Consider the following 14,411-nt stretch of genomic DNA (forward strand, 5'->3'; position numbering starts at 1 on the left):
TCCTTTGTTTCCGTAGGACAAAATACTATGGTGCACATTGTGGTCTTTGTTTCCACCTAGTCTGAGGTGATCCATTTTTCCTTAATGTCCAGAAGCCTAGTGAATTAGGGAAATCTGTGCCCATGATGAACTTGCAGGGCATTAGAAGAGTCATGCTTTTGTTTCTTTCTCTGAAATGGATAAATATATCTACTCTTTATTCACATATTTTTCTCCTGATACACTTGAAATCTAGCCCTTTCCCCTTTCAAGTAGCCATTTTTTGCCACTTAAGCTTGTGTTTCCCTGTTGTGCTTCCCTACTATCTCCTCTGCTTCTTATTTGGCAAGCTATAACTCCCTACCTTCACAATTACAGGGCTTTGGTACTGTTTTAATTGCCATGGGGCCATCCTATAGAATACTCAGATTTTTACTTTCGTAAGGTACTTAGAATTCCCTGCTGTAGTTCTAGGATGTCCACTGAGCAGTTTAGAAAAGAATTCTAAGCAAATATCTCAGCAAAATACAAATTCTGGAATTCTGAAGGATGAAACCATGACAGTTTAAATGGCATCTGACTGCTATAACTGTGTAGTGTTGGCATGCTTTCTTCTTCTGTTACTCTTATTGAGAATCAAAATGGAACAGGGAAATAGACTACTGATCCACTGGTAGGGTGTAACACAATAGTAATCAACTATGGCCTTCGAGATGTTTCTGATCTACAATTTCCATCATCTCTAGGTAGCATAATCAATTCTGAAAGTTAATGAGAGCTGTAATTGAAAAAAACAACAACAAACTGGTGGTGCACAGTTGTTGACCTGTGGTGTAGCATGTTACACTAATCAAGTAAACAGTGACCAAAATCCTGTTAGTTTTGTCTGCAAGCATAGCATATGTGGCATAACTTTTGGAGAGAAGTTGCCTCAAGTTGAGAAATCATGGTACACATTACCTGTTGTGTTCTGAGTTGCACAACATGGAGAAAACCAAATTGTGCCTACAATTTCTTAACTTGAGGCAATTTGCCTCCAAAATTTATGCTGTTTGTGTTATGCTGTTGTAAAATTCTAAATGGTGTGTCTGCCAAACACTTGATTCCCAGTGGCAACATCTGAAAACACATCCTCTTCAATGGTCAGCTAGTAAAATCTAAGTGAGTTTCCCCAAACTGCAATTAAGGCCTGGGGCTTGTATAATCTTACTTTTCACAGATGTTGCAGTGGGCGTGTGGGGGCAGAAAAGAAATTGCACTCGCAACGGACACTTTGTTCTTAGAAATCTTTGCCAAATGGCAATTCCCACAAATGGGAGGGCCAGTGAACCATGACAGATAGCCTATGTTAGGATTCAGTGACTCTCAGCGGAATGTGCAAGCTGCTTCCACAGGAAAGTATTGTGCTTGCAGTGATAAGGAGGTTCTCCTGTATTTCCAAGGTGAGTCATCCCTTGGTCTTATTATCATTAAGGGAGGCACATGCAACATATGAGCATCCCACCCCACCCCCAAGAGATCAGATCTCTTTTTGAAAAGTGGGTTCAAAACAAATAACCAAAACATATAGGACTGGCAGGTTAGATATTTCCATTGTCTCTTTCATTTGGTTGAAGATGTTCCTGCGCCTTCCTCTGCCAGTGGTGAATTTCAAGGTACTAAAACACAATTGTGCCTGGAACCCTATGAATTGAAAACCTACCTTTAGGGTAGTTTGGATCAAGGAGGTGGTGAGTGGAAAAAATTGATGGCTCTGTTATTTTTTCTCTCTGTGTGAAAGAGGGCTGTCAGGTTTACTTATCAAGATATCGTGTAGCTGAGTCTAAAAAGAATAGCACTGGTTTATTTTTAGATAGGGCCTCTGATTTTTTGTTATATGATTACATTAAAAAGGTACAGTGTATAGTTTTATTACCCAGTAAGGGACTATATCTCATGGAAATGAAGGGGATCTGTTAGTTGATACTAATGTTAAGTCCCATTGGTTTCAATGGGTAGACGGTTGTTTAGTCTAAAATTGGGTTCAGATGCTAGGTCTAATGATGCTAATTAGTGGTTAAAGGAAGCAAACAAGCAAAAATACAAAGAAATTCAAGAAAAATATTTGGTTAGTTAGTTAAAATATTTGACCTACCCTTTCTCCTAAAAAGGATGCAAGGCAGTTTACAGAATTTGAAAACTATGCAGCATAAAAGCTAAAAACCATAAATTATTGCAATATGAAACGATCTAAAGAAATCAATTAAAAATTCATAGATATAAGCAGCATTCAAAACACATTAAAACAACAGAAATACAAATACATATATGTTCCTGGATTTCCCCCCTGTCATTTTTACTCTTCATTTCACTATCAGACCTATAGGACCAATTAAGAGCATGGCATGATGTAGAATTTATCCTATTTAGCAGTTGCATGTGTGCATGAATTTGTTTGTGAATGGGGTTATATTTGAGCTACAAAAATCAGGCTTTTCTTTTTGAGATTTTAGTATATTTTAATTTCATTTATCTTGATGAATTGATGCCTTCCAGATATGTTGGACCACAACTCCGCTAATCTCCAACCAACATGTTCAGTGGCCATACAGACTGGAATGGGTACAGATAACAGTCCCACATATTGGAAAGGCACCTGCTTGAGGGCAGCTACTCATGATTATTTTACTTATTTGATGAAGGATGTGAAAGAAAAATGATCCTTATGACAGTGAAATTCTAAATCACTTCTTTTCATGCCCTCGTGGCGCAGTGGTTAAAACGCTGTACTGCAGCTAAAACTGTGCTCACGACCTGGGGTTCAAATCCCAGGTAGCCGGCTCAAGGTTGACTCAGCCTTCCATCCTTCCGAGGTCGGTAAAATGAGTACCCAGCTTGCTGGGGGGGGGGGCAATGTGTAGCCTGTGTAATTAAAATTGTAAACCGCCCGGAGAGTGCTTGTAGCGCTATGGGGCGATATATAAGTCCAATAAATAAATAAATAAATAAAAATAAATACATAAATAATGTATAGTTTGGCACTGGCCATGACAGAATAATTGCTTAAAACTAATCAGAAGTGTTCTCCTTTCCATTTCTTCTCTTGTTTCCCACAGAGGTGGAAGAACAGACACAGGACGTGCTCTGAAATACATTCTTCTGAAAGGGTTCCATGGAGGCAGGAATTCATTGGTACCCCAAATCCTCATCATCCTAACTGACGGGAGATCTCAGGGCAATGTGGTGACCCCGGCCAAAGAGCTAAAAGAGAGGGGGGTTGTGGTGTTTGCAATTGGAGTCAGCTTTCCCAGGTACATGATCCTCTGGAGTGAGGAGAGAGAGACATGGTGTGTCCCCTCGTTATTGAGAATGAATGACTAAGAGCTGAACAAAAGAGTTGCAGCAGATGTGAGATTTCAGTAGATGGCCAAGACAGAGTTGGGAGCCAAGAAGAAATTGCTGTTGCTGGACAAAGTCTGCCCTTGCAGTGAGTGTGCAAAAAGCACTCAGCAGGAAGTGTGGAGGGCACCCATGTGCGGGAGAAAAGTATACCTTCCTCAGACCCACAAGTCCAGAGGGCCTTCCATGTGGCAATCCCTATTACTGTGATAAAAAACTGAGCATAAGGTGAAACTAGATTTCTCGTAGTGCCTTTGAGACTAACTAGTTTTCATTTTTCATAAGCTTTTGTGTCTCCAAGCTCACTTAGTCAGATGAATGGAGTGGCTGTGTCACTGGTGGCAAATGAAAACTGTTGCCAGCGAGGGTGCGTTAGGGGAGGACAATAAGAGGGCATGCTGATCCTGTGTGTTTTCCTCTCTGACATTTCTTTCCCAGCAATTTTAAATTCCCCCAAGAGACACAGCTGCTCCATTCATCTGCAGAAGTGTACTTGGACATAAGAAAGCTTATGAAAAAAAAACACACACACACAACTGATTAGTATGACCAGATAGGCGGGCTAGAAATAAAATAAATAAAAATAAATAAAATAAATAGTTTTAAGGGTACTGCAAAACTTCTGGTTTCTCTTTTACTACAACAGACTGACTCAGTTACTTGTTAGATTTCCTTTACTGCAGAAGATAAGAGGCAGATCATGTGTGAGGATATTTACAGAAAAGTCTTTCCATGTATCAGTGTATCTCAGAACAGGTGCTTTATTAAACAAAGGTGGACATTTTTCAGGAATGTAAAAAATGCAATTGTAATTTGCATAATTTATGAGAGCAACAATAACATGAGGTTTCAAACAGCTCACATCTCTTTATGGTTCTTTGTTTCTGGTACCTGTTATGATTGAATTGTTCCAATGCCATAATGCTTTATTTGCTTCAGTGAATTTATTTTCTGGGCAGATGGGAAGAATTGCATGCGCTGGCCAGTGAGCCAACAGAACAGCACCTGCTCTTTGCAGAAGACGCCAGCGATGCCTCCAATGGCCTCTTCACCACCCTCACTGGCAAGGCAATCTGCGGTGCTGCATTTCCAGGTAATGAAAGCTTGATCAATGCCTGCTAATAAAATGAAGCTTTGCTCCCTTCTTTTGACTACGAGCTGCCATGTTGGCATTTTTCCACACATGGCTCTGATGCTTCATTCTCCTTTTCTCTTTGATGCCTGGTGAATCCTCATGCTCTTTCCATGGTAGGAGGAAGCAGCAGATGTTCCTGAAAGTGACATTTAAAAGCCTTGTTAATTAAGACACCCATTGTTACAGAGCCTATTTATTTATTTATTTATTTATTTATTTATTTATTTATTTATTTATTTATTTATTCATTCATTCATTCATTCATTCATTCATTCATTCATCCATTCATTCATTCATTTATTTATATTTATTTATATAGCCTACTGATTATTTTTTGCATGTATGTTGTTCTCTTAAAGTTTGTAGGCAGCAACAGAGTATGCAGCAGCAATATGTCATGCAATTATTGTTCCAGTAACGTTGTTCCACTTAGCAAGATCTTAATTATGGGCCACAACAAGCAATGCTGTGTCTGACTTCATATTAAGGGGGAGCCTTCTTTGCTAAAGACAAGCCCAAGCACCACAAGAGAAGTTGAGACTCCTAGATCTCCAAGGCCTGGCACCTCTGAGTCAGGCCTTGATTCAGACGTGAATCAACCTCTGAATCAACCTAGGCTAGCAATCTCCTCCCAGAGCTCCATGATTCCTGGAGCTGCTGCACCGATGCTCCTGGAGAGAAGAAGAAAGTCAACCCAAAGATTTGTCTTACTAGAACCTTCATCTTTTTGGAGCCTTAGAAGTAATAGTTTTGAGCCAGAGACATAAAGGGTTCGGTTGAGCACCAGACCTTGTTGGAGGTCTGGTGTTCACTTGGAGCTATCTTTGGTGCTGCACCTTCATGCTGCCATGCTACTGGTCTGACTGCTACAGCTATGTTGGACTGTAGCTCTCATCAACCTTAGCCAATGGCCATGGTTTGGGATGACCTGAGTGATGTGATCCAGTTGTCTTTGCTTTGTTCATAAGGCAGCAAAATAAGGGGATTGTTTTGTAAAGGGACAAGAGAGACAGTCATAGAATACAGAAGTCCCTTTAGATCACTTTTCCTATTATGTCATCTACCTTACTGAGCAGCCCTCCTATGAGCTCTTAAAGGTAAAGGTAAAGGTTCCCCTTGACAATTTTTGTCGAGTCGTGTTCGACTCTAGGGGGCGGTGCTCATCCCCGTTTCTAAGCCATAGAGCCAGCATTTTGTCCGAAGACAATCTTCCGTGGTCACATGGCCAGTGCGACTTAGACATGGAACACTGTTACCTTCCCACTGAGGTGGTCCCTATTAATCTACTCGCATTTGCATGTTTCGAACCACTAGGTAGGCGGGAGCTGGGACAAGTGACAGGCGCTCACTCCGTCGCGTGGATTCGATCTTATGACTGCTTGGTCTTCTGACCCTGCAGCACAGGCTTCTGCGGTTTAGCCCACAGCGCCACCACGTCCCAAGAGCTCTTACCTGGTTCTTTTAACAAAAATCCTGCCAATGATTAAATCTGGAGCCTTATGCATGCAATACATGTTCTGAAACTTTCCTATCCTCCCATTTGGTTAAGCTTTTGGTTTGCTGAATTCTCTGGTCCCAGGCAACAAAAGCAGCTATTATCTTCTCCCATCAGGTTGCAGGGCCGGAGCTCACCTCTGTGAACGCAGAACGCTCGAGAGAGAGAAAAAACTGGTTGGGCACTATTTCTGTTGGAAAGGATCAAGGAGTAATAGCGCAGTGCGCACATCCCTCTGTCCTTTTTACACGTGAGTCACCAGCCATGTTTTATTTCCCACCTTTTAAAAAAAGCAAAATTGCCTTGAAGCAGAAGGGACAACCTCCAGAAGACCACACCCAACCACATGTCTGGATCTTGAAAAGTCACATCTGTTCATGTGTCCAATTTCAACACTATCAAATTTTTCTTAACAAAATTTCCTTTTTCTGAAAAGCCCCATCTCACCCTGTAGAGGCGAGTCTTAAAAACTAACTTATAAAGTTAGGGGAAGGGCAAAAGTTGCAAACAAATGCTTTCCATGTGCCCAAGAAGGTACAAGAGGTCTTTCTGAGGAGAAAAGGAAAGGGAAAAAATGAAAATGAAAAACAAAAGTGAAAAATATTTCTGGGGTGTGGGAGTACTTCTGCTCCTGAGATGCTGGGGGTTCCATTTGTGTCTGTGGGATCCTCAAGCAAGCTGCTCTTTGTATGTCCTTGCTTCATTTTGAAGCAACTCATAGCATTATTTTAACAATCCCAGTGATTGTTTATGGAACAATACAAATACTAACCTCTTACATCACTTACATTACTAAGGATACATTACAGGAAAAAATACGTACTGAAGAGAAACCATTTTTAGCTCACGATTTACAAGACCTAGTGGCTAGCTCAAAATCTGGAGCTCTGAAAGTGAAAAGCAGTGGCGGATGGAATGGAAGCCTAGGTCAGAATAGATCTGAGGTGATAATAAAAGCTAAGCAAAAGTTGTTCTTGTGGGTCTGGAGACAAGAATCGCCCAGACAGGGAAATATTGTGGCAAAGGTTGTGAGCTTGGGAGTAGCTGAGGCAAGTTGCTTGGAAAACCGCAACCTGGTTACAAGGAAAGCCACTGAAAGAGAGAAAAAAGACTTGTACTTTTTGCTTTTGTGAGGGAAAAGAACCAGTCCAGGTTAATAAGAAATTGTATTGTTTATACCATCCAAAAGAAGTACAAAGTTAGTTATAGAGGCACAAGTTGAGCTCCAGAGTGCTAAGGGAAATGGGAATTCCTCAAATTCCTCAAATTCAAAGGGATGAAGAAACTGAGGGAGCTGTATTGATTGCCTCAGAGGGAGAAAATATTCAAAGCTCCAAAGATTTTGAAAAAATGGAAACTAGAACAAGAATTTAAACTGAAGGAGAAGGAGCTAGCTATGAAAAACCAATTAGAATTGGAAAAAATTAAAGAGACAAAGGGAACTAGAAATTAAAGAAAGAGAAAAGGAAAGGGGAATTGGAGCTAGAATTGGAAAAAAAATAGAATTGGAAAGAGAAAACAGGAGAAGGGAATTTGAGCAAAGAGAAAGAGAAATGCAATTCTAATTTGAGATCAAGAAATTGGAATTACCTGCTCAAAATAATAATTATTATAATAACTCCCAGTGTGGGAAATCTCTCAAAAATTGACCTAAATAAGTTTCCCCAATATCGGAGGGGGGATTGTCCTGAATCTTTCCTGATTTCATTTGAGAGAGCTTATTGGGACTTTGAGGTTAAAGATGATAATAGGATGATAATTTTAAGCTCACAAATAAGTGGAGCTTTATCTCAGCTTTATTCACATATCTCTCAGGAGCAAGCTAGAGATTTTGAGGTTTATAGAAAGATGGTGTATTCCCAATTTGGGATTAATTCAGAGCACCTCAGAATGAAACTTACCGTATTTTTCGCTCTATAAAACACACTTCCCCCCCAAAAAAGGGGGAAAGTCTGTGCATCTTATGGAGCGGAGCTGGTGATTTTGCCCCCACTGGCCCCGTGGGAGGAGTCTCGCAAGGTTCTGAGTGAGCCTTCCAGGATCCTTGTGAGGCTCCCCCCACCCTCACGGGGCCAGCGGGGGCAAAATCGCGACCTTCCAGGACCTTCAAGCCTCAGAAAAGGTCCTGGAAGCTGGCAATTTTGGCCCCACTGGCCCCGTGGGGGTGGGGTGGGGGGAGCCTCGCAAGGGTCCTGGAACAGACCCTAGAACTCTTTGGAGGCTTGGGAAGCTTTAGAAGAGTCCCTGAAGGTGGCGATTTTGCCCCCTCTGGCCCCTGGGGGGGGGGCAGGGTGAGCCTGCAAAGGGTCCTAGGGTGTGTTCCATAAGACAGACCTCTCCATAAGGCTCACCAAATTTTTAGGAGAAGAAAACAGAGGTGCATCTTATGGAGCAAAAAATATGGTAAATCAATTTCAAAGAAACCTGAGGAACCTTTTACCCAACATGGGACATGTTTGACACACTATCTCAATAAATGGTTGGAACAGGAACATGTCACCTCCTTAGTCCAAATGAAAAAAGTTTTTGGATCGGAACAATTTTATTCAATTTTGTAAGGGGAATTGTGTTATCTGATCAAGGACAAGGATCCTAAAAATGTGCTGCAGGCATCTGAATATGCTGATTCTATTGGTGAGATCAGAGATCCTAAATTCTCTGAGGTAAAAATTGACAGAAAAGAATGGGACAACAGCAGGAGAACATCCCAATCCAGTGGAAATTACTTCAGACAGACTCAAAAAAAGGAAAAACTAATAAATTCCCAGAGCATAGGGCCAATAAGAAATGTTTTTCCTGTGGAGAAGAGGGACTTTTTTTGCCCATAGTGAAACACAAAAGAATAAAAATTTAAATTACCCTAAAAAGGTGTTTTTCCTGCAGCATAATATGGTTGCAATAATCGGCAGTTGAGGCCTCTACGAGGAGCAGCATTGTTGCTAAGGAAATTAATTAACTTGACAGAGAGCCCAGAAATTCCTGAAGCCTGAGTGTTACAATGATTTTTTATCCAGTGCAATCAAGATTTACTGGATAACTCTGGGGGAACTATTTTTATTGACATCATAAAGTATTTAAGTTTGAAAGATACATGTTCCCTGATTACTATTTGTCACTCAGATTTCATTCTTAAAGAAAAAGTGTTAGAACATGAGGTTATCACCCTCAAAGGCATTAGTTCTGATTTGGTGGAATTACTTATGGCCAAAATATTAGTGAATTATCAGGGTTGGTCTGGAATATGGAAAGTAGCAGTGTCAGATCAAATCCAAGCTCCTTGTTTGTTTGGTTTAGATCTAGCTAAGCATGTGCTGAGTGTTTTAATAGTAACCTGTTCTCAGGGGAAGCAGATTGAAACCTCCGAGTGAAGCACTGAAACTCTAGTTGAAAGACCCACTTTAAGTGAAAATCCTGAAATGAAAGAGACAGCTGATTTAGTGCCAATGAGAAATCTTAATAGTTCCTACTTTAGTAAGGAGCAGAAGGAAGATATTACCTTAAATGATTGCTTTGGAAAAGTTAATGAGAATCCCATTCCACTGACCTCTGAACACCCAGAGAGGTATTGTGTGGGAAACGATTTATTATATAGAGAGGTTTTAATGGAACCTCATGGAGGGGACCCCACAAACAGCTAGGTGTCCCTGTTAAATACAGAGAAAAGATTTATAGAAAAGGCACATAGGGACATATGTGGGCATCTCTTGCACCAAGCAAAGACTGGCACTGAACTTTTATTAGCTAGGGATAGGGAAGCAAGTTAAACAATATTATCAAAGCTGTGAGACTTGCCAAAAACCTCTGAAGCAATCAATACAGGTCATTCAGTTTCTTCATCCCTTTGAATTTGAGGGTTCCCATTTTCCTTAGCACTTTGGGGCTCAACTTGTGCCTCCATAACTGACTGAATAAACAATATACAGTGGTGCCCCGCATAGCGACGATAATCCATTCTGGAAAAATCGTCGCTATCCGGATTCGTCGCTATGCAAAATAAAAAAGCCCATAGGAATGCATTAAAACACATTTAATGTGTTCCTATGGGCTTAAAAATTCACCTTATGTGAAAATCCTCCATAGGGGCGGCCATTTTCTGTGCCTCTAAAGCGAGGCAACACAGCGGGTGGCCATTTTGGAACCGCCGATCAGCTGTGCGAAAATGGGGCCTTTGGGAGGACCGCGGGGGAGCGCTCCCCCCATCCTCCCAAAACCCCCACCAGCATTTTCACCCAGCTGATCGGCGGGGCTTTGGATGATGGGGGAAGGGCTTCCCCCATCATCCCAAAGCCCCACCGATCAGCTGGGGGAAAATGCCGGCTGGGGCTTTGGGAGGACCACGGGGGAGGGCTCCCTCGCGGTCCTCCCAAAGCCCCCACCGATCAGCTGGGGAAAAATGGGGCCTTTGGGAGGACCACGGGGGGGAGGGCTCCCCCGCGGTCCTCCCAAAGCCCCCGCTGGCATTTTCGTGCAGCTGATCGGCGGGGCTTCGGGATGATGGGGGAAAGCACTCCCCCCATCATCCCGAAGCCCCGCCAATCAGCTGTGCGAAAATGGAGTGTATGGGGAAAAATTGCAAAGTGATTTTTCCCCATAGGGAACATCACAATGCGATCGCAAAAGCGATCACAAAATCTTCATTGCTATGCGGATTCGTCGTTAAACGGGGTGCCCGTTAAGCGAGGCACCACTGTAATACTGTAGCTTATTAACCTGGACTGGTTCTTTTCCCTCACAAAAAGCAAAAAGTACAAGCCCCTTTCTTCTCTTTCAGTGGCTTTTCTTGTAACTAGTTTGCACTTTTCTAAGTAGCTTGTCTCAGATACTCCCAAGCTCACAACCTTTGCCACAATATTTCCCTGTCTGGGTGATTCTTGTCTCCAGACACATGAACAACTTCTCCTTAGCTTTTATTATCACCTCAGATCTATCCTGGCCTAGGCTTCCACTCCATCCACCACTGCTCTTTACCCTCAGAGCTCCAGATTTTGAGCTAGCCACTAGGTCTTGTAAATCGTGAGGTAAAAATGGTTTCTCTTGAGTAGGTATTTTCCTTATCTTAGGATTCCCCAGATGTGGATTCAGAAGCCCCAAAACTAAGTCTTCACCAAGACTCTAATAGGTAACCACTTCTTACCACAGATCCTTACCCCTTCTAGCTAGGAATACCTTCAATCTAAGCAAATTCAACCTTTTTACTTTTTACAGTTGCTGATATACAGGAAATTGCTGGATCATTTTTGTTATGTGAAACATTACAATTTCTATACTTCTTAATACTATTTCAGTACTGTTACCCATGCATCACTTACAATCTTGACATACAGAAAGTTTGAAAGTTGTTACATCGCAATTTCTGTCATTTTGCATAATGCAAGCTATGGTGCAGTTTTTCCAAGTGTGCACTGCCACCACTTTAAAACTGCTCCAATGCTTCCATCACAGCAGTCAGTGCTGGGAAGCATCCCAGCTACTGACAGTGTTGGGTTCAGGGCTCACTATGCAGCAAAACCAGAACCACTGAAGCTGCCCCTGAGGCAAGAACAGTATTGCTGTCTGGCCACTTGTTGTAGAAGCTTCCTGACCACCTCAGGACTGGCCAGCTGGCACTGTTGTTGCTGTCACAGTGTGGGCACCTCCAGGGGCTCCTTTCTCTCCCACATGGCAAGTGAGAGAGGCTGACCTGGACACCAGCATTGTCAGTTGTGGCAGGAAGCCTCCCAGAGCTGGCCAACCTGTTGGCCAGGGACTCCCTCACATCCTGCTTTAATGAGGATTCACATCAAAGTAGGACAAGTGGAAGAGGCAGTTTCATGGCTGTTTTCAGATAACCTGCAGTAAATAACTTACCTCGGGTGATCTGAAATGTGTAGTTCCTGCCTCTGTCTCTCCAAAGGCTTTCAAGTTAAAGACAGCAAAAGTACAAAGACAAGGAAGACAAGTAGAGGTACCATGAAGCAAAGTGACTTGTCCTGGACCACAGCTTTAGGGTGTTCGCAAAGTCAGGAAATCAGCCTAATTTATCTCGGGGTGACTGAGAAGCAAGACTCATCTCTGCATTCATGCATTTTACCGACTGTCCCAGTGGATTGTGTTCCAAGCAGTAGAAAAATAGCAAGGGCCAGAACTTGCAGCTGGCCCTGGTATACAGCCAGGGTCTCTCCGGATGTTTTTCAGGCCCCTCAGTTGGAAGAAACACTTCTTCTCTGTCCTGCTCCTTTGGCATTGCTGTAAGATTGTCTCTGATATAGAATAAAGGCTCAGTCTCTGGCAGGAAATGGTGTGTGCTCATATTACAGCCAATGGGTCCCTGGAAGACAGCAAACACAGAGCTATATTGTCAGCTCTGTGATAGTGGACTGAGCAAGGAAATTCTCAGTGTGCCGAGAAAAGGATGTTGCCTTAGAATATGGAAGATAAGTAACGTCAAATGCCAGTGGAGGAAGGATTGGCATAGTCAAATATTCACAGTGGGGACTTGTATCCTCTGACAAGGGCCGGAGAAAGGAAAAGGGATCTCTGTGTCTTTTCTCCTTTCTTTACGGAAGGTTTGAAAAGATGTACTGTTTCCTTTTCAGTTTTTATGCTCATTTGCCCTGATAAAAAATAAGGTCTATTTTTTCTGGATTGATTTCAGGTAGTGGGAATGGACAGGTATAAGACATGTGCAAAGAAAAAGGCGAAAGGCATGTTATAGATACACAGGGGGAAAAAGTAGGATGGGTTGAGGCAGGATGAATTAAAAGAGAGGGAATGTATGTTTTCAGCAGGCAAATTTTGTCAGAGCAAGAGTTCTGTTCTTGTTTTTTTTTTTAATCCTTCTGTGTTCTGCCTTTTGATTGGGAAAATGTTCTTCTTGGGGAGAGAGGTTCCAGCAGTTATGTGTGTATTTATATATATACAGGATTGCTATATAGCAATGATTCATAGCCTTTAGTAACCCATATGTTCTTGGACTGCAATTCCCAGAAACCCCAGCCAGCACAGCTGGTGGTGAAGGGTTCTGGGAATTGCAGTCCAGTTGGAGTCCAATTGCAGTCCACCTGGGTCATTCAAGTCTGGGAACCACTGCTATATGACTAAAGGGGTAAGATTAGAATTTGGGAATTGGGATATATTGTCTGTCTTTCTCTGTCTCCCCCCCTTCCCCCCTTCATTTCTATCTCACTAGGTTCTTGCCAGTTTGCTCATCGTCAGAAGAGGTGTTTGGCGCTTCTAAGCTCTGCCTCCTCCAGCAGGCAACCACTTGGTAGCAACAGCCTGGCTTTTCTGCCCTGTCTCTTCTGGGTACTGCCCCTGAGTGGGCACCCACTGGAGGAGGTGGGGCTTTGAAGCACCAAGCACCTGTTCAGCTGCTAAATAAAGCAGTGCAAACTGCTGAAATAGCTGTTCACACTCATCTCTGTATCTCACCTCTTCTCCACTTCAGGAACCCAAGGCACTTAAAAGTGGGATGGAATTTAGAGTGTCAGTGGTGGGTGGAAAAGGAAGACATTTAGCTCTTTCTCTTTCTTCGTGATCTTGCTTCTTCTAATCTTCCAAACATTTTCAGGAAAAATAGCTAGATTACAGTATTCATATATGCAGATGCTGAAATAAAATAGATTTCTAGTTTCCCAACTTATTGCCAACTTTTTAAACAAAAATGCAGACCACCACCAACAACAACAACATGCTGACTTAAGGCTACCCTTTTTAAAGAATACTCAGGTAAAGAATATTCAGAAGTGGCTTACCATTCTCTTCTTCTGGGGGCACCCTGGGACTGTGCAATTAGCTTGAGAACACACAGGCTGACTCTACTTGCAGGTGGCACAGTGGGGAATCAAACTCCCAACCTCTGGCTCTGCAGCCAGATACCTCAATCACTGAGCTATCCAAACTTTTAGTTGTCCTGAATTTTGCACAGCCAAGATATATTTGGAACTCCATGGCACTGTGGTTAAACTGCATTACTGCAGTCAAGCCTCTGCTCATCACTTGAGTTTGATCCTGACAGGTTCAGGTAACTGGCTCAAGGTTGACCCAGCCTTCCAGTCTTCTGGGTTTGATAAAATGAATAACCAGCTCACTGGAGGGCAAAGGGCTCTTTGTATGATTATGTTGTAAATTACCCAGAGAGTGCTCCAAGTGTGCTGAAACAATAAATAAAACAAATGAATAAACTCTTTTAGAGGGTGTCCTGGAGGCAGTGGACAGCTTGCCAAGGAGAAGATGAAGAATAAAATAATTCTTCCTTTCTTTTTCTTAGCACAAAATCATCTATTCCTAAGTCTTTCTCCTTGTAGACGCAGTTTTTGTATTCTGTTACATATGTATGCAGTGTTTGCCTAATGGAAAAATTGTATGTGTACCTATTTCAGATCTACAGTAAAGTGTGTATAAGTGTGTGTGTGTGTGTGTGTGTGTGTGTGTGTGTGTGTGTGT

At 42.3% G+C, this 14,411-nt stretch overlaps 1 protein-coding gene and 1 long non-coding RNA gene across 2 annotated transcripts in view; one reads left to right on the plus strand and one right to left on the minus strand.

Moving 5' to 3' along the window:
* Positions 1-14,411, plus strand: part of VWA2 (von Willebrand factor A domain containing 2) — a 50,942-nt gene that overhangs the window by 21,317 nt on the left and 15,214 nt on the right. Inside the window, exons 6-8 of the mRNA XM_072995522.2 lie at positions 3,075-3,269; positions 4,317-4,450; positions 6,105-6,237. Of these exons, the coding sequence (XP_072851623.2) occupies positions 3,075-3,269; positions 4,317-4,450; positions 6,105-6,237 (462 nt within the window). The remainder of the gene's footprint in view (positions 1-3,074; positions 3,270-4,316; positions 4,451-6,104; positions 6,238-14,411) is intronic.
* On the minus strand, positions 4,097-12,100 carry LOC140705965 (uncharacterized). Its single transcript, XR_013543163.1, has 2 exons — positions 11,835-12,100; positions 4,097-4,628 (listed from the first exon to the last, which is right to left on the minus strand). It is a non-coding gene; the product is annotated as an uncharacterized LOC140705965 (long non-coding RNA).

This window comes from Pogona vitticeps, chromosome 3, assembly GCF_051106095.1.
Source record: "Pogona vitticeps strain Pit_001003342236 chromosome 3, PviZW2.1, whole genome shotgun sequence".
Classification (NCBI taxonomy): domain Eukaryota; kingdom Metazoa; phylum Chordata; class Lepidosauria; order Squamata; family Agamidae; genus Pogona; species Pogona vitticeps.